Source organism: Salvelinus fontinalis, chromosome 38 (genome assembly GCF_029448725.1).
Source record: "Salvelinus fontinalis isolate EN_2023a chromosome 38, ASM2944872v1, whole genome shotgun sequence".
Lineage (NCBI taxonomy): Eukaryota > Metazoa > Chordata > Actinopteri > Salmoniformes > Salmonidae > Salvelinus > Salvelinus fontinalis.
The window spans coordinates 7,541,666-7,566,343 of record NC_074702.1 but is presented as its reverse complement, the minus strand read 5'-3'; the positions used below and the strand labels follow the sequence as shown (position 1 = coordinate 7,566,343).

Genomic DNA, 24,678 nt, shown 5'->3' with positions numbered 1-24,678 from the left:
ACAAGATAGTTCAATGGAAACGCAATTTCTCTCATACAAACTCTTAGACCGAACAAAAGTCTTCTCATACACACAACAAAGCTCAGCTGAATGTCAGCCACTGCCACTCTCACACACAGTTAAGAAGTGGTGTTCTGTACCCACATCCAGTTAGGATACTTTCAGCTACGAGGTACCGAAGGTAAAGTCATGAAAGAAAGACAGACATCCGCACACTGCTGAATGCCTCTGCAGTTCATCAAGGGGTGAATCTTAACTTCCCCTTAAGTTGAATTTTGACCCTCAATGACATCAATGCGTGACTAAGTTACATTTGAAACTCAAGTGGAAATGATGATTCAAGTGGACATTGCACTCGATGAACAGCCGCAGCATTCAGCAGTGTGCTGGGGTCTACTTTGCTTTCACCACGCTCTCTCACACACAAATACACACAAATGTCGATAGAACACACTCAGCTCATTGGATAGTCTATGAATAAAACACACACACCGTTGAGGACGGCTCAAAGCAGGAATGTCTGTGTGTGTTTTGTCATAGATGTTAAAACATGTCAATTCTACCAGTGTGCAGCTGCATGCACTGAGCTCTCCCCTGCTATGTTTCTTCAAGCTCTTTCCCTTCCTGGTATGCAATTATTACAGATTATTACATTACAATTATTGCATCCTATTTTGTACATTGGGAAAACAGACAATACAGGAACACCAGTCCTTTTTGAAATCATATCAGCAGTTTATTGGAAGCCATGGGAATCACCATGGTAACACTTAGTTTGTCTCCTAACAGAGAGCATGTTAAAGCAACACACTGGTAATGTTTGTAAAATCTGTTTACAATAACAGTCATGTCCAAAGTAAGTCATTCAAATGCCTACATACTGTAGGCCTACAGCAATATTACCCAGCATCAAATGTTGTAGATTACTCATATTTACATTTCTGCCTGTCTAGGATTTCTGACTCTGTTTTAATGCAACACACAGCCTCTTAAAGCTCGATAGAGACAGATAGGATTGTTGGTCAAATTCGATCCACACACAGTTCATTGAGAAGACTAGCTATATACTTGACTGTGTGTTTGGGTCCTGAACCGTGGGGCCCATGGGCTATAGCTCAGGTACTCAGTCTGATGGGTTTGCCAACTCTGTAAAGTCACACATTTAAAAACAACTCAGAAAACACCCATTAGATTTCATAGTGATCATCTAAATATGGTCATTTATACCAGCTAGCAACTGGTCTGGATACAGTCACAACAGCCGCCCCAACAGTCACAACAGCCGCCCTGAGTCAAAATAACATACATCATCTCAAGGACGAAATAACACTCTCAAAAAGAAAAAAACAAAACAAAAATCTATAAAACATTTTTTTGCATGAAAATCACTTCAATGTCCAATCACTAGTAGGCTATTGAAATAATTTCATAAAATCAAATCATTGCTCTCTGAAATGACAAAAATATATTTATTGAACAAGTGAAGCATTCAAAGTAATTTCATGTCATGTTATCAATGCATTCTCATGTGTCTGTGTCTCTAAGTTTGTGTGTCTGTGTATGTGTCTGTGTGTCTCTTAAGTGTCTATGTTTGTGTTTGTGTCTGTCTACTGTATGCATGTTTCTTTGTCTAATTATCTGTCAACATGTACGGTGCAGTTCAGAGGGAGTTCAGAGGGAGTCCACAGAAGGCAGGTCGGAGGTGAACAGCTCCTTGTATAGAGGAGGGAAGACAGAGTGGACGATGAGCGGGTAGTGCTGGCTGAACCAGTGCAGCTTCTCCACATGAAGACTGCACAGAGACCGCAACACTGACACCTTCTGGTAGAGCTGGGGACAACACACACACAGCTAGTCAATTACAGTTCTACACACTGTCCAGTGATGTCATAGAGGGTAAACACCAGTGGTGGCAGTAGGGATGACCAGGGATGTTCTCTTTAAGTGTGTGAATTGGAACATTTTCCTGTCAAAATATAACGAGTACTTTTGGGTATCAGGGAAAATGTATGGAGTAAAAAGTACATTATTTTTTTTAGGAATGTAGTGAAGTAAAAGTAAAAGTTGACAAAAATATAAATAGTAAAGTACAGATACCCCAAAAAACTACTTAAGTAAAAATACTTTAAAGTATTTTTACACCACTGGTAACGCTCTCCACTCACTACTCCGTCAAACTTGAATGCGTGAGTGTGTGTGCGCGCGTGTATACGTGCAAGTGCCTGTGTGTGTTACCTTGTGCTGAAGGCTCTCCTGGTTGTCTCTGCGTAGCATGTGGCTGAGGCATACCTCCAAGTCTCTCCTCATTCTATGTACTCTGCCTCTATCCTCAAGACAGGGGCGATCTACACACACACACACACACACAGACAAAAATACACACAAAAAAAGATTAAAAGAGATAAAATAGATCATTTTATACCATTAATCAGCTTATTATGTTCTATGACTTTACGGATCTGTGACTTTATTGTACTAAGATTATCTGCAGTATCATTTTACAGAATGTGTGTGCATTTGTGTGTCTTACCTGGGTTAATGAGCACCAGTGAGCTGAAGAGAGCCATCTGCTGCTCAGTCAGTCTCAGGGCACACACACTGTGAGCGAAGTCAAACACCGCCACCATCAGATCACCACAGCCTGCAACAACACAGTTAGCATAGTTAGCACCACTAAGACTAGGAACCAATTGGTGAAGTTAATATGAGATCGTGTCCTCCGTAATTATTGGGACAGTGAAGGATTAAAAAAAATATTTTGGCTCTATACTCCAAAAGTTTGTATTTGAAGTTAAAGTTCAGATGGTTAGACACACAAATATCATACAGCTTCCACATTAATGTAGAAGTATTAGCAAACATATTCTATTCTTTACAATAAAAGTGACTCCAAAATGACACAAAGCATTATTTACCATTTATTTCTATTGGGCACAAAATAATCTGAAACACAACCAAAACAAACAGCAAATGCATCCAATAAATGTTTTGAGTCAAATGCTTGATGTAGTCATTGTGTGCTATGAATATGGGACCAAATACTTAACTTTTTACTATTTTAATACACATAAGTGAATTCGTCCCAATCATTCTGGTCCCCTAAAATGGGGGGTGGTATGTACCCTCAAATTAAAGCGGACAGTCTGCACTTTAACCTCAGTCATTGTTTGGCTTCAAATCCAAAATTTTGGAGCAGAGCCATTAGAATTAAAAAATCCTTCACTGTCCCAATAATTATGGAGGGCAGTGTAGCATCCATTCAACAGCTAAGACTAGGAACCAATGGACTAACCCAGAGACTTGAAAAGTTCAGTGCTGCCAAACTTCCCATCGAAGAAGACGGTGCTGTTCTCTGTGTTAAAACACCTGCTCATTCTGACCAGAACCACCTCCATCGAACCTGAGAGAGAGATGGAGAGAGAGAGGGGAGAGAATATTTAATAATGGCAATGTGCACTTCTTACAGGAAGACTTTTCTTGAGAGAGGACAGTAGAGTAAGTAGTGATTGACAGGTGGATTCGGCTCACCAGTCTTGAGCAGGGTGATCTGGTCGTTCTGTCCAAGCCCACGGAACCCTGGGATGCGTTTGGCGAACTCCACCACATACTGTACCGCTTCAGTCAGCCTCACGGCACAGTACTGCCACATCTCATCTACTGACTGGAGACAGGGAGGAGAGGGAGGGAGGGGGAGGGGGAGAGAGAAAGAGGGAGGGAGACGAGAAAAAGAGAGATGTGAGGGGAGAGGGAATTCCAAAAAGAAGTGAGAAGGAGAAGAGAGAGACCAGATTTCTTCACATCTGGGGCGGCAGATAGCCTAGTGGTTAGAGCGTTGTACTAGTAACTGAAAGGTTGCAAGATCAAGTCCCCGAGCTGACTAGGTAAAAATCTGTTGTTACCCACTGTTTCTAGGCCGTCATTGAAAATAAGAATTTGTTCTTAACTGACTAGTAAAATAAAAAATAAAATGAAAAACTTGATTTCAGGGGTCAGACTTCTTTTAACTTATTAATGAAACTGTTATTTACTACTGACGAGTGACTGATGATTTATAAGAGACCAGTGATGTGTTGGTACAGTACCTTGCTCTGGTAGGCATGGAGCTCCTCTCTGCTGAACAACTTCCATCTCAGAGCCTGCAGTTCCTCCAGTCTGAACTGACTGGTGTCCCTATGGGACCGCACAATACTGTCACACAGCTCCTCTATGTGAAGCAGGGAGGGGGGGTAAGGGCAGTAGGGGTCTTCTGGGTCATACGATCTAATTCCCATCCCTATCGTCTGGTCAGGAGATGGCTGACGGGAGTCGAACCCTTAAGAAGAGGGAGTGAGAAGGAGGAAGGGGTAATAGATATTAAACAGTGCTAGTCTGATTATGTGTTTCGAGTGTGTGTATGTGTCCACTCCCTTACCTCTTTTATCTGAGTGCCCACTGCCAGGAGACACACAGGAGCCCTGGTAGGCCAGACCTGGAGCCTGGGACTCGCCTGGGGAGCACACCAGGTAGGGGCTCACATCTGTCGGGCAGGGTGGCAGCTCTGGCTCTCCAGGGAAGGAGTAGGCCGGAGCCGGGGCCTGGAGCAGGTGGGGTGTCCGGAAACGGCATGCCTTGCTGGGGTAGGGCAGGGCGGGCTGGGCCTCTGCCTGGAGATGCTGCTGCTGCTGACGGTGTCTCTCCACCTCGGCACGCAGAGATTCACGCTGACGTTTCGACATCCGACCAAACTTCACCGCTGGGGAAACAAAAACAGTTTGTGGTGGAGATGAGTTGAATTACCCTCATATAAAGTTAAATAAAGGTTAAATAAAATATATATTTTTAAGTAAAGTGATTTGAAAAGTGTGTATTTATTCAACCTTTATTTTACCAGGAGACATCTTTTTTTGTGTGCATGCGTGTCTCACCATCCCGGCTCATGCCCTGGGTCACACACTTCTGCAGTCGGCAGCTCTGGCAGCGGTTGCGGCTGGCTCTGTCTATAGGACAGTTACTCTGTCTGGAACAGGAGTAGGACACGGACGGCAGCTGGCTACGCCGGAAAAAACCCTGAGGGGGAGAGAGAACCATTGACATAACCAATGAAACCCCTGGAAATAAGTCACCTGACCACACGGTTTGTTATGTCTGCTTGGTCAGAGTGAAATCAGGTGTGTAGTGCTGCAGTCTCACCTTGCAGCCCTCGCAGGTGATGACTCCATAGTGAACTCCTGATGATTTATCACCACAGATCTTACAGGGAATCACCTCAATCTGAGCTACACACACAATAACACGCACATTACAGTTCACACACATTACAGTTAACAGTAACATAATACAGTTAACACACACATTACAGTTAACACACACACATTACAGTTAACAGTAACACATTACAGTTAACAGTAACACATTACAGTTCACAGTAACACAAACACCTGTGGACTACGTTGGCCAGCAGAGCCAATGTAGCCAATGTCCAAACCCAGATCTTTCAGAACTACAGTGTGAGCCCATTCAGAACTGCCTATCAAGGAGATAATGGAGCCTTAGGGAGACTTAGGGGGAGAAGAGAAAGTGAAATATAGATGATGGTAAAGAGAATTGAGGGCAGGAAGGGGAAAGAGAAACCTAGACTGCAGAGAGGTAACATTAACACAAAATCAGACTGAGAAAGTTGGTTGACCACACAAATATGGAGTGGAAAACGGGTTTTTGGTCTGTGTACGTGACACCTGATTACATGACACCTGCGTTGTGTGTGTTCAGCAGGTATGTCAGTATATCTATCCCATTGAGGTTTGACCATTCCCCTAACAAATCAACAACACTTCACATGAACACACACACAAACACACATATTGCAGCTTTGCTACAATAATACGGGCTTGTTAAAAAAGAGACAATTTGCTTGGTTGTCATCAAACGTTGCAATCAGAGTGAAAGAATGAATATTCTGTTTTCCTCTCATTAGCATTTCTTACATTGTTAAAAATGAACCGAATGACATCAAATACGCAGCGACAGACAGAAGAGACAACAGTAGAGGGGGAATATTTGCGAATGGAGAGAGGAGGAGGAGGTGAAGGTGTCAACCTCAGTCTTTCAAGTGGTTAACTGGCTTCTCTTTTGCTCTGACTATCCTTCTTTCATCTCACCTCTCGCTCTCTCCATCCCTCTCTCTCTATCTGTCTCATAAAGGATAGTGCTGCCAGTAATAGAGTCTTTCATCTTGGTTGACACTGCCAGGAATGTCCATCCTCCCCCCCCCACCTCCTCATCATTCAACAAATCATACATTATTACATTCAGAACATATGAAAATAAATACGCTATTCCATCGTGATTTTAGAGTTCGGGAAGAGTGTTTGTCTTTCTTTGTGCTGGTGTGTGTAAGTTAGTTTGTCAAGAGGTGAGACAATCCCTTGTGTTTACAGTACAGCAATTAATTGTGTGAAATATGTGTGTGTGTGTGTGTCAGTGTGTCAAGTGTTTGTGCCCTCTTTTCAGGTGCCGCAGGAATCTCCCAGAGGCCGTAAGAGGGCAGTCAGCGGTGAAACTGAGAAACCTCCTGCACATCTGATAGAATACACACTATACTGCACATCTGATAGAATACACACTATACTGCACATCTGATAGAATACACACTATACTGCACATCTGATAGAATACACACTATACTGCACATCTGATAGAATACACACTATACTGCACATCTGATAGAATACACACTATACTGCACATCTGATAGAATACACACTATACTGCACATCTGATAGAATACACACTATACTGCACATCTGATAGAATACACACTATACTGCACATCTGATAGAATACACACTATACTGCACATCTGATAGAATACACACTATACTGCACATCTGATAGAATACACACTATACTGCACATCTGATAGAATACACACTATACTGCACATCTGATAGAATACACAGTATACTGCACATCTGATAGAATACACAGTATACTGCACATCTGATAGAATACACAGTATACTGCACATCTGATAGAATACACAGTATACTGCACATCTGATAGAATACACAGTATACTGCACATCTGAAAAGAGTAACAAACTATAACCCTAAAGACTGCATGCATGGTATTGTCTATGTGCAGTAAAACAACTGAACAACACTTCATGAAGACTGACTAATTGTGTGAGAATGTTAATGGGAAAGTGGATAGACAGAATGGATGGGTGGGTAGATAGAACAAGTAGAGTGACTGCCTGCAAAACTGTATAGAGAGAGAGCTAAAGAGAAAGAGAGCAAGAGAGAGAGAGAGAGAGAGAGAGAGTCAGTGGTCTCTGTTTTTTGCTCTCTCAGTTCTGATTCTCGACCTCAAACAACAGGAAACCAACCTGACCCACAACCTTTCACTGTTGACGCACATACACACATGTATGTCTCTATCTTTTCCATTCATTTGGGATTGAGGACCAGTATGTACTGCAGGGCTGTATGAGGATCAGCAATACCATAGACAACATATGGTGTGGGATGTGGACTCATCTCCACATTAGATCATTGATTATTTAAAACACGTAGGAATAATTTGCAACTGCCACAGCAAACTGTGTTTCCATCTTGGTCCCTATCTCTCAATCTCTCTATTCTCTTTCTTCATCTTATTCTGAAGCCACATTGCTGATATTGGTCTATTTCCTCTATGTGTCCTTTATTCTCATATCTCTCCACCTATACAGACCACAGGCCTCTAGATAAATCTCTCTCTCAAATATATCTATAAATCTCCATCCCCAAGACCAGTCAGTGATCTTCTGTGATGTGCACAGCAGCCCTATCTTTAACTGTTACAGGCATCTCTACCCCAGGCAGGCCTATCCATCTAGTTAAGATCAACAGCTAACCTGGCTAACAGCTAACCTGGCTAACTGCTAACCTGGCTAACTGCTAACCCGGCTAACTGCTAACCCGGCTAACTGCTAACCCGGCTAACTGCTAACCCGGCTAACTGCTAACCTGGCTAAAAGCTAACCTGGCTAAAAGCTAACCTGGCTCCAACTTCATCAGAGCCGTCATTTACCCAGCCTCCTTCACATCTGTTGATAGCACCAGTGGTGGTATTGCTGGAACGGATGAGGAGCGATGGCAGCTAACTAATATAACATGACCTCCTACACTTCCGTCTCCTCTGACTAGTCACCATGGTAGTGTCTGCTACGGCACTATGGGCCTGGGACATCCTACACACTAACAAACAGCAGCTCGTCTAGGGATGGCAGGTGGATCCATGTTACTGTTCTCAACCTTGACTTTTCAATCTCCCCTCAGTGTAGTAAATTATGATATGGTCTCGACAGTTACTGACATGATACTATTGACACTGAGTTCTCAGTCCCCCCTCATCCCATCCCTGATCTCTTGAGCCAAACCAGCTATAGGCCAGATTCAGAAGAAAATACAGAATTACTGATCTAAATTAAGAAAGAAAAGCGGGAGAGAGAGTTGAGAGAGAGTTGAGAGAGATAATAGAAGATGAGAGTAACAGTGAGCGAGAGAGAAGTGACTGGTAAGGAGAGAGGGAGAGTGGGGATAGCGAGGGAGAGCAAGAAATACTGTAAAGAGAGCTAGAGAGAAATGTTATGCAACACTAGTCCACAGATACACATATAATCTCTATTCCCCTCCCTCATCATCTTCCCTCTCTGTCAATGAGCATCAGAAATCACCTAGGCTACAACTGGATTGCATTAGCCGCCCCTACATACAAGTATTTTGGAGTATGGCTAGACGGTACTCTGTCGTTCTCTCAGCACATATCAAAGCTGCAGGATGAAGTTAAATCTAGACTTGGTTTCCTCTATTGTAATCGCTCCTCTTTCACCCCAGCTGCCAAACTAACCCTGATTCAGATGACCATCCTACCCATGCTAGATTACAGAGACATCATTTATAGATCGGCAGGTATGGGTGCTCTCGAACTGCTAGATGTTCTGTACCATTCGACCATCAGATTTGCCACCAATACTCCTTAAAGGACACATCACTGCACTCTATAGTCCTCTGTAAACTGGCCATCTCTGTGCACCCGTCGCAAGACCCACTGGTTGATGCTTATTTATAAAACCCTCTTAGGCCTCACTCCCCCTATCTGAGATATCTACTGCAGCCCTCATCCTCCACATACAACACCCGTTCTGCCAGTCACATTCTGTTAAAGGTCCCAAAAGCACACACATCCATGGGTCGCTGGTCTTTTCAGTTCGCTGCTGCTAGCGACTGGAACGAGCTGCAACAAACACTCAAATTGGACAGTTTCATCTCAATCTCTTCATTCAAAGACTCAGTCATGGACACTCTTACTGACAGTTGTGGCTGCTTTGTGTGATGTATTGTTGTCTCTACCTTCTTGCCCTTTGTGCTGTTGTCTGTGCCCAATAATGTTTGACCATGTTATGTTGCTACCATGTTGTTGTCATGTGTTGCTGCCTTAGGTCTCTCTTTATGTAGTGTTGTGTTGCTACCATACTGTGTTGTCATGTGCTGCTGCCATGCTATGTTGTTGTCTTAGGTCTCTCTTTATGTAGTGTTGTGTTGTCTCTCTTGTCGTGACGTGTGTTTTGTCCTATTTTCATATTTTATTTATTACTTACTTATTTTTAATCCCAGGCCCCATCCCTGTAGGAGGCCTTTTGTCGTTTGGTTGGCCGTCATTGTAAATAAGAATTTGTTCTTAACTGACTTGCCTAGTTAAATAAAGGTTAAATAAAAATTAATTAATTAATAACCCTCGACTTATTCCACATTTGGTTGTGTTACAATCTAAATTCAAAATGGATTAAAAATAATTTATTTTCACACATCGACACACAATACCCCCTATTGACAACGTGAAAATATGCTTTTAGAAATTCTTGCAATTTTTGGAAAAATGCAATACAGAAATATCTAATTTACATACAGTTGAAGTCGGAAGTTTACATACACCTTAGACAAATACATTTAAACTCAGTTTTTCAAACTTCATGACATTGAATCCTAGTAAAAATTCCCTGTCTTAGGTCAGTTAGGATCACCACTTTATTTTAAGAATGTGAAATATCAGAATAATAGTAGAGAGAATGATTTATTTCAGCTTTTATTTCTTTCATCACTTTCCCAGTGGGTCAGAAGTTTCATACACTCAATTAGTATTTGGTAGCATTGCCTTTAAATTGTTTAACTTTGGTCAAACGTTTCAGTTAGCCTTCCACAAGCTTCCCACAATAAGTTGGGTGAATTTTGGCCCATTCCTCCTGACAGAGCTAGTGTAACTGAGTCAGGTTTGTAGGCCTCCTTGCTCGCAAACACTTTTTCAGTTCTGCCCACAAATGTTCTATAGGATTGAGGTCAGGGCTTTGTGATGGCCACTCCAATACCTTGACTTTGTTGTCCTTAAGCCATTTTGCCACAACTTTGGAAGTATGCTTGGGGTCATTGTCCATTTGGAAGACCCATTTGCAACCAAGCTTTAACTTCCTGACTGATGTCTTGAGATGTTGCTTCAATATATCCACAGAATTTTCCTTGCTCATGATGCAATCTATTTTGTGAAGTCCCTCCTGCAGCAAAGCACCCCCACAACATGAGGCTGCCACCCACGTGCTTCACGGTTGGGATGGTGTTTTTCAGCTTGCAAGCCTCCTCCTTTTTCCGCCAAACATAATGATGGTCATTATGGCCAAACAGTTCTATTTTTGTTTCATCAGACCAGAGGACATTTCTCAAAAAAGTACAATCTTTGTCCCCATGTGCAGTTGTAAACCGTAGTCTGGCTTTTTTATGGCGGTTTTGGAGCAGTGGCTTCTTCCTTGCTGGGCGGCCTTTCCGGTTATGTCGATATAGGACTCGTTTTACTGTGGATATAGATACTTTTGTACCTGTTTCCTTCAGCATCATCACAAGTGCAAATCAATTCTGGGATTGATTTGCACTTTTTGCACCAAAGTACGTTAATCTCTAGGAGACAGAAAGCGTCTCCTTCCTGAGCGGCATGGTCGGCGGCGTGGTCCCATGGTGTTTATATTTGCGTACAATTGTTTGTACAGATGAATGTGGTACCTTCAGGCATCTGGAAATTGCTCCCAAGGATAAACCAGACTTGTGGAGGTCTACAATTTTTTTCTAAGGTCTTGGCTGATTTCTTTTGATTTTCCCATGATGTCAAGCAGAGGCACTGAGTTTAAAGGTAGGCCTTGAAACACATCCACAGGTACACCTCCAATTGACTCAAATGATGTCAATTAGCCGATCAGAAGCTTCTAAAGCCATGACATCATTTTCAGGAATTTTCCAAGCTGTTTAAAGGCACAGTCAACTTAGTGTATGTAAACTTCTGATCCACTGGAATTATGATACAGTGAATTATAAGTGAAATAATCTGTCTGTAAACGATTGTTGGAAAAATTACTTGTGTCATGCACAAAGTAGATGTCCTAACGGACTTACCAAAACTATAGTTTGTTAACAAGAAATTTCTGGAGCGGTTGAAAAACAAGTTTTAATGACTGCAACCTAAGTGTACGTAAACTTCAGACTTCAACTGTAAGTATTCACACCCATGAGTCAATACTTGGAAAACCTTTCTGGTCTTTGTGGTGGAATCCGTATTTGAAATTCACTGCTCGGCTGAGGGACCTTACAGATAATTATGTGTGTGGGGTACAGAGATGAGGTAGTTATTCAAAAATCATGTTAAACACTATTATTGTACACAGAGTGAGTCCATGCAACTTATTATGTGACTTGTTAAGCAAATATTTACTCATTAACTTATTTAGGCTTGCCATAACAAAGGGGTTGTATACTTGACTCTAGACATTTCAGATTTTCATTTTTAATTAATTTGTAAAAATGTCAAAAAACACAATTACACTTTGACTTTATGGGGTATTGTATGTAGGACATCTTACTTTAAACAATTTAGAATTTAGGCTGTAACACAACAAAATGTGGTGTGAATACTTTCTGAAGGCACTGTATTATACATAAAGCGAGAGTCAAATCAAATACAGTGAGGTTGTGATGGTTTCCGCGACAAGGTTCATTGAGCTAACGCAGAAGGGCAGTAGAAAGCCACTATCAGAGGCTATGCAGCCTAATAAAAAAGGGCCTTTTATATCAAATGTCCATTGTCCTTCATAAGGGGTTGAATATCTCTGACATGAGCAGCGAGTGTCATTCAGCACCTTTCCCTTGTCTTTGTATAAAGTCCCCTGTCAGCATTCTGCACTCTGCTCTGTAAACGGACAAAAACCTCAACTTTCCTCCACAGGAAACACCCCGCAGAATTACACCCTCCAACATACAGATGCATGACAAAGAGAACACAGGGCATACGGTTATCCTTAGAGAGTAAGAGATTTACTTGAGATAACATTGGAACATCGTGTGAATACTTTGAAATAAAATCTCAAATCTAATTGACGGCACACTGACATGTTTCAACCAAAAATAACTTGTGTTTTTCTGTCAAAAAATGTTGGTCTAGATAACGATTACTTGATATGATTTTTTATTTCTTATTACTTACAAGCAGTATCTGGACAAATATGACAATAAAGATGTTCCAAAGGGAATCAGAAATGTTGGTTAAATATGATCAAAGAATAAAATAGCTATAAATGTAAATGCATTTAGGGTGATTATTGATCCTTAATGTTACTTACTTCTTGGTAGATTTCAACAATTTGCTATAAATGAATCAATTCCACATTTGAAAAACCTTAATATGAAACATGACAAAATATAGAAGCAAATATCATAATTAGAATGAAATTACTTTAAATGAAACATCTGAGACTAAGAATTATATATGCTGTAAATATCAAATACGTATCCATCACACTTAACCTTAATATGCTCTTAATGCTTTACAATTAAAACTTTTGTAAATGTGCTATAACATATTTATAATACTAATATAACTTAATTAGTAAAGGAATCTCTGGAATTTAAGACATATTTAATTTAATGTATATTTTGAAGTTTCTTGTGCCGTTTGAGACCCATTTAATGTAAGGTATTTGTTATTGGTAGGTTATTGAGCGGTGATAGCTGATGTGGGGACAGTATGCCTCAAAATGGAAGTTGTGCATCACCCAGGTGGGTGCTATATTGAAAGTGGATGTGGGAGCTATACAATTGAAAGCGCTTTGAGAGATAGTGTAAAACAACATTTTTATGCAAGATAATCCTAGATAAATAACACCGTTTTTTTTACAGTATTGCCATGAGAATTCTCTACATGACAAGCTTGAAGACTACATTTTCAATTAAATGATCCGCATCACACTGAATGTGTTTTGAGTGGAGCCTCTGAATAGTTATTTTGGAAAGTGTAATTTGTGAGTAATACCATGCTGTCTGGTTAGAAGAACTGTGGCTCTAGTGAGTAAAAAAAACGGAAATCTTCACAACCAATAATAAAGACATCTTACGTATTTCAACATAAGCATTTTAGAAAGGCTGTTTTGAACCCCAGACTGAGTCCAAGGGGAACAATAATGAGTTGTGAGGTAAACCAAGTAATGGTGATGGGTGTGTGACCGTGTGACTGTGTGACTCCTCTCTTTCATTTCTCATGTTTGGGGGTGAATGTGTTACTTCAGATTTTGGTATCAACTCTTTGAAGTAAAGTGAGGTGCTTTGGAAGTGTGTATGTGTGTGCAGCTGTATGTATGCGTAAGGAAAGTCTTTTGAAGTAAGAGAACAGGAATCTGAATAGGAATCCCCCAGAAGCATCAGCAGACTCGTGTTTGTGAACGGAGAACGCCGCCTGAACCAAGCCTATGGCTATGGTGGTGGGCCACTCTCAGAGAAAAATGATTTGAAATGCAGAAATGTTCACTGTTGTACTTAAGTAATGTCATCATTGTAAAACAGTCTACAGTTGTGTTAATTATTCTAACAGGGTTTAGGAGCTAAGGTGAAAACTCTCCTTCCTTGACATTAAAATTAGAACCCAGTGTGTGTAATATTAGAAATGACATCTGCATCATGTTATATTCAGTGACAAACACACAGGAGATATGCACTGAGTGTACAAATCATTCAGAACACCTTCCTGACATTGAGTTGCACCCCCTTTGCCGTCAAAACAGCATCAATTTGTCGGCGCATGGACTCTACAAGGTGTCGAATGCATTCCACAGGGATGCTGGCCCATATTGACTCCAATGCTACCCAAAGTTGTGCCAATTTGTCTGGATGTCCTTGCGGTGGTGGTCCATTCTTGATACACACGGGAAACTGTTGTGTGAAAAACCCAGCAGCATTGCAGTTCTTGACACAAACCGGGGCCCCAGGCACCTACAACCATACTCTGTTCAATGGCAATTCAATATATTTTACCTTGCCCATTCGCCCTCTGAATTGCACACACACACAATCCATGTCTCAGGGCTTAAAACTCCTTCTTTAACCTGTCTCCTCCCATCAATCTACACTGATAGAAGTGGATTTAACAAGTGACATAAGGGTTGGTAGCTTTCACCTGGTAATGTTTTCTACACTCAGTGTATATCACACTACCACACACACACACTGAGGCGCCAACCACAGAGGGGCAGCTGTGCTACGGTGTGTGTGTGTCTACACAGTCCCTATGGCGCCATATGGATGCGTGAATAGAAACTGGTGCAGAGGATGCTCTGAGAGGACCATCTCACAACACAGTACGGTCTCATGCCAAATTCCCTATCTCTCTCTCCCCTTCTGCCTACACAGTCCCTGTTCCTCTCTCGTGTGTCACATCACATACTGTGTGTGGTAGTTCTCGTGTGTCACATCACAGACTGTGTGAGTGGTAGTTCTCGTGTGTCACATCACAGACTGTGTGTGGTAGTTCTCGTGTGTCACATCACAGATTGTGTGTGGTAGTTCTCGTGTGTCACATCACAGACTGTGTGTGGTAGTTCTCGTGTGTCACATCACAGACTGTGTGAGTGGTAGTTCTCGTGTGTCACATCACAGACTGTGTGAGTGGTAGTTCTCGTGTGTCACATCACAGACTGTGTGAGTGGTAGTTCTCGTGTGTCACATCACAGACTGTGTGAGTGGTAGTTCTCGTGTGTCACATCACAGACTGTGTGAGTGGTAGTTCTCATGTGTCACATCACAGACTGTGTGAGTGGTAGTTCTCATGTGTCACATCACAGACTGTGTGAGTGGTAGTTCTCATGTGTCACATCACAGACTGTGTGAGTGGTAGTTCTCGTGTGTCACATCACAGACTGTGTGAGTGGTAGTTCTCGTGTGTCACATCACAGACTGTGTGAGTGGTAGTTCTCGTGTGTCACATCACAGACTGTGTGAGTGGTAGTTCTCGTGTGTCACATCACAGACTGTGTGTGGTAGTTCTCGTGTGTCACATCACAGACTGTGTGAGTGGTAGTTCTCGTGTGTCACATCACAGACTGTGTGAGTGGTAGTTCTCGTGTGTCACATCACAGACTGTGTGAGTGGTAGTTCTCATGTGTCACATCACAGACTGTGTGAGTGGTAGTTCTCGTGTGTCACATCACAGACTGTGTGAGTGGTAGTTCTCATGTGTCACATCACAGACTGTGTGAGTGGTAGTTCTCATGTGTCACATCACAGACTGTGTGAGTGGTAGTTCTCGTGTGTCACATCACAGACTGTGTGGTAGTTCTCGTGTGTCACATCACAGACTGTGTGAGTGGTAGTTCTCGTGTGTCACATCACAGACTGTGTGAGTGGTAGTTCTCGTGTGTCACATCACAGACTGTGTGAGTGGTAGTTCTCGTGTGTCACATCACAGACTGTGTGAGTGGTAGTGAGAGAACATGGAAATGTGTTGCTGTAATTTAAGTCTTTGAAACATAAGCAGGTAAAATACTTAGTCATATCAGGACAGTATCCACGACCACAGTAATGACACTTAAATGTCCTAGTGCCCACTTACTAACCAATGAGAGGCTTCAAAGATCCCTCATTTGGTTTCAAAACAACCTAAACAAGTAGTCATAGTTAACCATTTACATATTTAGACAAAAACGATCAAATATTTTGAAGACTGATTAGGCCCAACTTCCACCTTGACATTTTATAACTACATCACTGGTGTATTTTTACAATAAGGGATAATGCTGTGTAAGATGTTTTGAAATATATACATTATTTTCAAGAGTATTATCAAAATAGATGTTTACATTATATCACTTCTACAGCCCTGTAGAATCAGACGAAACGGATCTATTCTGACTCCATTATGCTTCTAGAAGAACTAGAACAAAAATCAGCAGACACTTGGGGGGGCAGGTAGTCTAGCGGTTATGAGTTGGGCTCTTAACCTCTTGTTCGAATCCCCGAGCCCCTGAAAAACCTGTCCCTGGAGCAAGACACTTAACCCTAATTGCTCCTGTAAGTGGCTCTGGATAAAAGCATCAGCTAAATGACTCAAATGTCAAATGTAAAGTTGAAGAGCAGCTACAGAGTCAAGTTGTTGGAGGTTGTGGAAAGAAACAGGAGCATAATCTGGTGAGGATGTTGGACATGCCAACAGGCTGAAACACAACTATCATCATTCTGAAACAGATATTTACATGATCATGTTTTGAGTTTACAAATGAATATGACTGTGAGCGGATACGTTGCTGTTGCTGTACTTGAAGAGTTGGAGGAATACGGAAGGAGAATGGGGGACGAAAAAAAGCCAAACAAACATACTTCAAATGTAGGCTACAGTACAGTATACATTCTCTCTCTCAAACACACAGATACGGTACTGTACAGAGTAACACACATTAAATCAAGGCCATCACTCCTACCTCGCATCATCTTCACTCCACTTCTCAGTCTTCTTGTCCCACTTTCACAAACTCTATTTCTCTCTCTCTTTCTTGTTGTCACCCTCACCCTCAATTCACAATCACTGTCAAATTGTCACTGTCACTCTCTTGATCTCTTTCCTCTCTTCTCTCTCGGTCTGTCCTTTCTCTTGCAGAGTGACTATCTTAGTGCACCTACAGCATGTTTAGGCCTCAGAGTCTCCGCTAGTCACTGCTCAAGCGCTCTGTCAGTCACACAGTGTGTGTGTGCGTGTGAAATACAGAGGGCCTTTCCCCTTCTCTCTTTTCTTACGGTACTTTTTTCCCGTTCTTTGTTGTGCGTAACCCACTCACCTAGTCACCCTCAAAGCCTTAACCCCTCTCTGTACCCACCGTTCTATCTCCCTCAAATATACATTGAAATACAAAAAAGTTTTATTGGCATGAAAGGACGTATACTGTACTTCTCTAACACGTCAAGAGGATAGGACTGTACCAACAGCACAGAGTGACAGCCTAACTAGCCAATTGAGTATAGACAGACATCTGAAACAGCCAATAAAGAGAGAGCTTTCTGATGATACACATTCCATCATCCGTATGATTATTATTCAAAGTGAAAACTAGTATCATGAAAACCGACCAGAAATTTTTCAATTTTCTCCCTCCACTCAAAAGTAACAGGTGTGTTGTAGTCAGGAGCAGAAACAGCCCAGAAACACCACCACATGTGAAGGAGATGCTATCTGATACCATCTGCATCCAGATGCCAGAATACCAATATAGAGTTTATCTCCAAACCTAAATCCATCAAAAAGGAGAATACTGTCTACACAAAGTACCACAGGTGCATAACAGAGCTATAATGTTGATGTTGGCACCACAGAGAAACCTGTGTGTGTGTGTGTGTGTGTGTGTGTGTGTGTGTGTGTGTGTGTGTGTGTGTGTGTGTGTGTGTGTGTGTGTGTGTGTGTGTGTGTGTGTGTGTTTCAGCACAGGTGCAAATGTGTGCAAATACTAGCGATCCTGGCATAACCACACTGCATGCTCATATAACTAGCACACACATAACACATGGGCATGTACAGACAAGCATATTGACACATAACCAAACACACACACAAACACAAACACTTACTCAAATGAGTCTTCTTGGACACAGTGTCTCCTGTAGCAAAGAAAATAGAAGTTAAATTCTGCTTGAACACAAGACATACTTCCTCTCTCACATCTTAGTTCAATGCTCTACTGTAGCTTCAGCCCCATGTCCCTTATCATCCCACTCACTCCCAACTGGGCTCATCTCGGTCTCTCCGACTGTCACGTTCGCTGGAATAAATATCGGACCAAGGCGCAGCGGATGTTGAGTTCCACATAATTTTATGATAAAGTGAAACTTAGCAAAGACAAAAACAAATGAACAATAAACTAACAACGAGCCGTGACTACAGGGATGCTACGTGCACTAACTCAAAACAATATCCCATAAAACACAGGTGGGAAAAATGCTACTTAAATATGATCCCCATGTAGAGACAACGATTACCAGCTGCCTCTAATTGGGAATCATACAAAATCACCAACATAGAAAAAACAACCTAGAACCCCACATAGAAATAATAAACTAGACTAACCCCCCAGTCACGCCCTGACCTACTCTACCATTGAAAGTAAGGGCTCTCTATGGTCAGGACGTGACAATGACAGAGGAGGACTGAGTCTATGTCTCTCTGGCAATAACAATAGGGTTCCCGAGAGGAGCAGCGGTCTAAGGCACTGCATCTCAGTGCTTGAGGCTTTACTACAGACACCCTGGTTCGATTCCAGGCTGTATCACAACCGGCCGTGATTGGAAGTCCAATAGGGCGGCGCACAATTGGCCCAGCGTCGTCGGGGCTTGGCCGGTGTAGGCCGTCATTGTAAATAATAGTTTGTTCTTAACTGACTTGCCTAGTTAAATAAAGGTTACATTTCAAATGTGAAAATAACAGAGGAGGACTGAGTCTATGTCTCTCTGACACAACAGAGGAGGACTGAGTCTATGTCTCTCTGACACAACAGAGGAGGACTGAGTCTATGTCTCTCTGACACAACAGAGGAGGACTGAGTCTATGTCTCTATGACACATCAGAGGAGGACTGAGTCTATGTCTCTCTGACACAACAGAGGAGGACTGAGTCTATGTCTCTCTGACACATCAGAGGAGGACTGAGTCTATGTCTCTCTGACACAACAGAGGAGGACTGGGTCTATGTCTCTATGACACATCAGAGGAGGACTGAGTCTATGTCTCTATGACACATCAGAGGAGGACTGAGTCTATGTCTCTCTGACACAACAGAGGAGGACTGAGTCTATGTCTCTCTGACACATCAGAGGAGGACTGAGTCTATGTCTCTCTGACACAACAGAGGAGGACTGAGTCTATGTCTCTATGACACATCAGAGGAGGACTGAGTCTACACAACAGAGGAGGACTGAGTCTATGTCTCTCTGAACCAACAGGGGAGGACTGAGTCTATGTCTCTATGACACATCAGAGGAGGACTGAGTCTACACAACCGAGGAGGACTGAGTCTATGTCTCTCTGACACAACAGAGGAGGACTGAGTCTATGTATCTCTGACACATCAGAGGAGGACTGAGTCTATGTATCTCTGACACATCAGAGGAGGACTGAGTCTACACAACCGAGGAGGACTGAGTCTATGTCTCTCTGACACAACAGAGGAGGACTGAGTCTATGTATCTCTGACACATCAGAGGAGGACTGAGTCTATGTCTCTCTGACACAACCGAGGAGGACTGAGTCTATGTATCTCTGACACAACAGAGGAGGACTGAGTCTATGTATCTCTGACACATCAGAGGAGGACTGAGTCTATGTCTCTATGACACATCAGAGGAGGACTGAGTCTATGTCTCTATGACACATCAGAGGAGGACTGAGTCTATGTCTCTCTGACACATCAGAGGAGGACTGAGTCTATGTCTCTCTGACATCAGAGGAGGACTGAGTCTATATCTCTCTGACACAACAGAGGAGGACTGAGTCTATGTCTCTCTGACACAACCGAGGAGGACTGAGTCAATGTCTCTCTGACACAACAGAGGAGAACTGAATCTATGCCAGGATGATGCTGGGCCTCTGCACACAGGGCCTGATGTGTTTATAGTGTCTGTTGTATGAAATGAATTGGTGTGGAAGAGCCTTGAAAAAGAGACAGTTGGGAGAGTAGGAGCTGACACAAGCAGAGTGTGGATGGAGTTTGAACTCTCTCTCAGGCACACGCAGACACACACACCTTGGTGAGTAAGAGACAGACACAGTTATAGTGGAGGAAGGTGGGAGTCTAGCTTTCTGACCACAATTGTGAGAAAGTTCATATTAGACTGGGTGTGTGTATGTGTGTGTGGGGGTTGTTTCCAAGCTGAGGTGTGTATTTTTAGTGTGTGTGCGTGTGTGTTGAGAGAGGGCAGGGGAGATAAGCATCGCTGGGTGGAGGCAGACAGAGGCAGAGGTAGCCTGGGTCTTTGTGTCTGGGGTAGAGAAGGTCTGCTGCGGCTTTCACTGCTTCCCTCCGTTTCCCCTCCTCATCAAATCACGTTTGCTTCATAAGCAGAACACAGAGGTCTGGTGAAAGCAGAGCAGTTGACACACACAGAAAACATACACACTTAAGACTCAGAAAACGCAGACACACACATACTGCCGTTTGCGATTGTACGCAAAAAGTAAGGATTTGAGTCGCTTTTCAACCTTCAGTGGACTAAGAACGTCATGCTGTCGGATCATGAGTCAATTTCATGTGATTCCAAACTAACCTAAATCCTAAACCTAAGTGCTAATGATCTGATTCCAGTGAGAACTGCAGTGACACCTGACCCATGCCACTGAGTATCAGCCCAAGCCACAGTGTGGGGACTAAGAGGCCATGTCACACAAGACCAACATGAAGGCAATGGAAACCGCTTTCTTCTTCTAACTCCTCAATGTGCTCTACTTTTCAGAAAGACTGGTCTGTCAGCATCAATACCAACCCGCCCCATCTTATCTCTCTCTATCGCTCTCTTTCTCTCCGTATCTGTCTATCTCCCTTGCTCTCTCAATCCAATCAAACAGCAGCATTCTGTCTTTTTCAATCAATACTTTATCTAACAATGGAAGTCTTGCTAAGATTTAGACGGCGCTATTTAAAAGCGGTTTCCAGGGTTTCTCTTCTCCCCGTCTCTCTATCCTAGTCTGTATGGAGATATAGCAGCTGCAGGCTGGAGAGTGACAGAAGAACACAGAGATCACCGCTGCATGTTACACATTATCAGCTCTCCACACACACTGTGATGTAATAAGGGAGCGACTGCTGGTGCATTCACGTGTGTGTGAGAGTGTGCGTGTTTGTGTGTGCCTGCATGTATGTACACAGTATAGAAGAGAGTAGCTCTCTGGTGCAGAAGTGTATAGCTATCATGATGTCCTGTCAATGAGTAACGGAGAGAGTAATATGCAGTGTCACGGCACCGTGAGAAAGGGTTTTAATGTGTTCTAAAGCCAGATAAGTATCTAGAGGACAACTGCGGCATCATTGCAGGATATTTGTATCAGAGCACCCTCTCAGCCAGACCTGGTTAAATGTAGGGAATAAAGATGAAAATATCCATCTGAGTCTGTAGCCTATATTTAGCTATGGTGTCCATCTCACTCCATGGAGAGCCCAGTGTCTGCTGGTTCTTGTTATTGAATTTCAATTTGTGGCCAATTAAGACCTAGAGTAGACAACCAGGTGAGTGGAGCTTCTAACTAATCAGTGACCCGCCAGCAGCATACCACCCTGCATACCACTGCTGGCTTGCTTCTGAAGCTAAGCAGGGTTGGTCCTGGTCAGTCCCTGGATGGGAGACCAGATGCTGCTGGAAGTGGTGTTGGAGGGCCAGTAGGAGGCACTCTGTCCTCTGGTCTAAAAAATATCCCAATGCCCCAGGGCAGTGATTGGGGACACTGCCCTGTGTAGTGTGCCGTCTTTCGGATGGGACGTTAAACGGGTGTCCTGACTCTCTGAGGTCATTAAAGATCCCATGGCACTTATCGTAAGAGTAGGGGTGTTAACCCCGGTGTCCTGGCTAAATTCCCAATCTGGCCCTCAAACCATCATGGTCACCTAATAATCCCCAGTTTACAATTGGCTCATTCATCCCCTTCCTCTCCCCTGTAACTATTCCCCAGGTCGTTGCTGCAAATGAGAACGTGTTCTCAGTCAACTTACCTGGTAAAATAACGGTAAAAGAAAAATTAAATAAAAAATTAATCAAGTACAAGGGAGGAGTTAAAACCCGCAAATGAGTTTGACACCTGTGGTTTAGGCCTGGTGGATGACGTCATTTCATGAATGACGTATGGAGTATGTGTGATAGAGACTGAAGGAATCTAAGTTGAAAGCCATGGTTCGATTTTAGACTGTGCAGTGCTGGGAAATGCAGCAAGGCTAAGAGCTAATCCCTGGTTTTATGGAGGATTACTGCCATGTTTACCCTCAAGGAGCAAGAGTTACACCATCAGGTGGACAACAGAAGAGAGGTGAGTTAATGAGAGAGGGGGGAGGGAGGGAAGAAGGGGAGGAGAGTGAATGGGGTAAGAAGAAAAAGAGTGAGGGATAGGGAAGATGGGAGGAGGGAGAGTGAATGAGGCAGGATGAGAAAGTGGAGGATGTGAGGGGGAAGGCAGAGAAAGAACTTGGAGGGAGGGAGCCTTGGTGATCTGACAAAGACAGAGTGAGGGGGGTAAGAGAGAGACATAGTGACAGGGATAGATAAGAGATAAAAAGAGAGAAGGAGATAAAGATAGAGAGAAACGGGAGGAGAGAGGGGAGAGATAAGCATTAGAATGAGGCTCTCTTAAAGGAGGGGACAGGGTGATAGGGGAGGAGAGGGAGAAGGGGGCAGTGACTGTATACCAACACTCATACAGCACTTCTGTCATCCCTAGGTGTGCTCCCGCTACACAATAGTCAATGCTCTAGACTGGCAAACAGGTGTGTCTGTGTGTGTGCATACATGTGTATCCACGCACACAAGCACACAAGCACACACACACACACACACACACACACACACACACACACACACACACACACACACACACACACACATGCATTCACCTTTAAATGTGCATTAATTTATAATGCAAATCTGTGACCTTTTCATTTCACCCAATCCACAATGTATAGCTAAAACAATAAATTGCATCTGCAAATAATTGACATTTGTGAAATGTAAATTACTGAATAGACTAGGCCTAGCCTACACATGAATACACTAGACCTAACCTATCAATAATCAAGATAATATATCTCACCTCTTTTGATTGGCTCTTCTGTAGTGATGTGTTCGGGTGATTCGGGCTCCTCATATTCCATAACTCCCCCCGTCAAAACAAACTGCGTGTGCTTGCACCTGGCTCTGACACACACTACGCCACTTCACACTCCTGGGACAAGCGTGTCTACACACCCCTTTTTATTGTCTATTCTACCGCGCGTTTTGCTATGCACAATGCACCATAAATAACTTTAAAAACTTTGGATCTTTATTTCTAAATATATAGAACTACCTGCTGTTCTAGAGGCAGGGACGGCGCATGCGCTTTAAAACATGCACTACCATCTCTGTTAGTCAGTACGCTCATTTACTCTGACAACGTCTTTGTCATTCTCTGTTGTCACTCTCTCCATATTCCGTCTTGTCTTCACGTGAGGATAATATCAGCCAACTTCATTTTTGCAACGAACTTCCTTGTACAAGCAGTTCAGGCTACTCCGGTTTCAACCCGCTTGCTCTTTGCGCCCTGGCTGTCGTCCCGAGCTCGCGCTCAGAGGTTATGTCACCAAGACTTATGTAATAACTCACGGCCGTTTGTTTGCTGCAGAAGGTCGGTCTTTATTCTGTAGTGCCCGGTTAAAACATAGCCCAACCAACGAATTTTACCTAAATATATATGAGGGCAGGCAAGCAAAACGCAAAACGTTTAGGCCTATAGGCTAGGCCTATATGTTTGTCTGGAGTTTTTTTTCTTCAGTAGCTTGATATATGATACGGCCAATGGAAATATGAAGAAAGAAAATGTGTCATTATAGACTAATTATAAAACGTTGAATTTAATTTTATTGCTTTCCTTTTCGGTTTAATTAGGTCATTAATAGAAGCGCATGTAGTCTCCAGCAGTGTGAATGGTAAAGGGTTACCAAGGCCCGGTTTACCCGTTACATAATCTACAACGTACTGAATTATCCGGTGTAAACAAATTACTGTATTTAACCACTACAGTTACTTAACCTGCTTGTTGTTGATGGTTCTAACTCAGGTCATATCAGATAAAGCTGATTTAAACAATTTAATGTTTTTTGTGGGCTATAAATAGCTACGATAGTTGGGAGCAAATTGTAACCAACCATCCTAAACTAAAGCAAAAGTGGTAACCTGCGCATGCGCTTTACAAGATGCACTATCATCTCTGTTATAGTTACTAAACTCATTTACTCTGAGAACGTCTTTGTCATTCTCTGTTGTCACTCTCCATATTCCGCCTTGTCTCCAGGTAAAGGTAACATCAGCCAACTTAATTTTCAGTTCAGTTCAGGCTACTCAGGTTTCACCCGGGATGAACAGTGTGTTCCCGTTCATTTTGGTGTGGTCTCAAGAAGATGACCGTGGAAATCTCGACCTCTGCGTTTGATGCTCTGGGGTAGAGCGACTGTTGCGCTTTTGCACATTTGATTGCGCAAGAAAGGTGCGTCATTGCTATCCTTTTTTAATTACAGCCGCGCGGTTTAGCAACTGTCGGTTTCCTTCGGCTGGACCAGAGTTACAGGCTTAACTGTCTCAGTGAG

The 24,678-nt window shown here is 42.8% G+C and overlaps 1 protein-coding gene across 1 annotated transcript; it reads right to left on the bottom strand.

Moving 5' to 3' along the window:
* Positions 1–711: 711 nt before the first annotated feature.
* Positions 712–23,677, bottom strand: LOC129837629 (nuclear receptor ROR-alpha A-like). The gene is made up of 11 exons (XM_055903940.1): positions 23,148–23,677; positions 17,937–17,966; positions 5,170–5,255; positions 4,905–5,046; positions 4,412–4,732; positions 4,083–4,312; positions 3,529–3,661; positions 3,293–3,400; positions 2,531–2,641; positions 2,236–2,345; positions 712–1,830 (listed from the first exon to the last, which is right to left on the bottom strand). The coding sequence occupies exons 1-11, from the start codon at positions 23,206–23,208 to the stop codon at positions 1,672–1,674; spliced, it is 1,491 nt and encodes a 496-aa protein (XP_055759915.1). The 5' UTR covers positions 23,209–23,677; the 3' UTR covers positions 712–1,671.
* Positions 23,678–24,678: the final 1,001 nt, after the last annotated feature.

Bases quoted from the DNA above. Each gene is read 5' to 3' on its own strand.
- LOC129837629 (XM_055903940.1), bottom strand. From the start codon at position 23,208: ATGGAATATGAGGAGCCCGAATCACCCGAACACATCACTACAGAAGAG. The intron at 17,967-23,147 runs GTGAGATATATT...TCTTTGCTACAG, and splicing joins AGAAGAGCCAATCAAAAGAG to GAGACACTGTGTCCAAGAAG. The intron at 4,733-4,904 runs GTGAGACACGCA...TTGTTTCCCCAG, and splicing joins CCAGGGCATGAGCCGGGATG to CGGTGAAGTTTGGTCGGATG.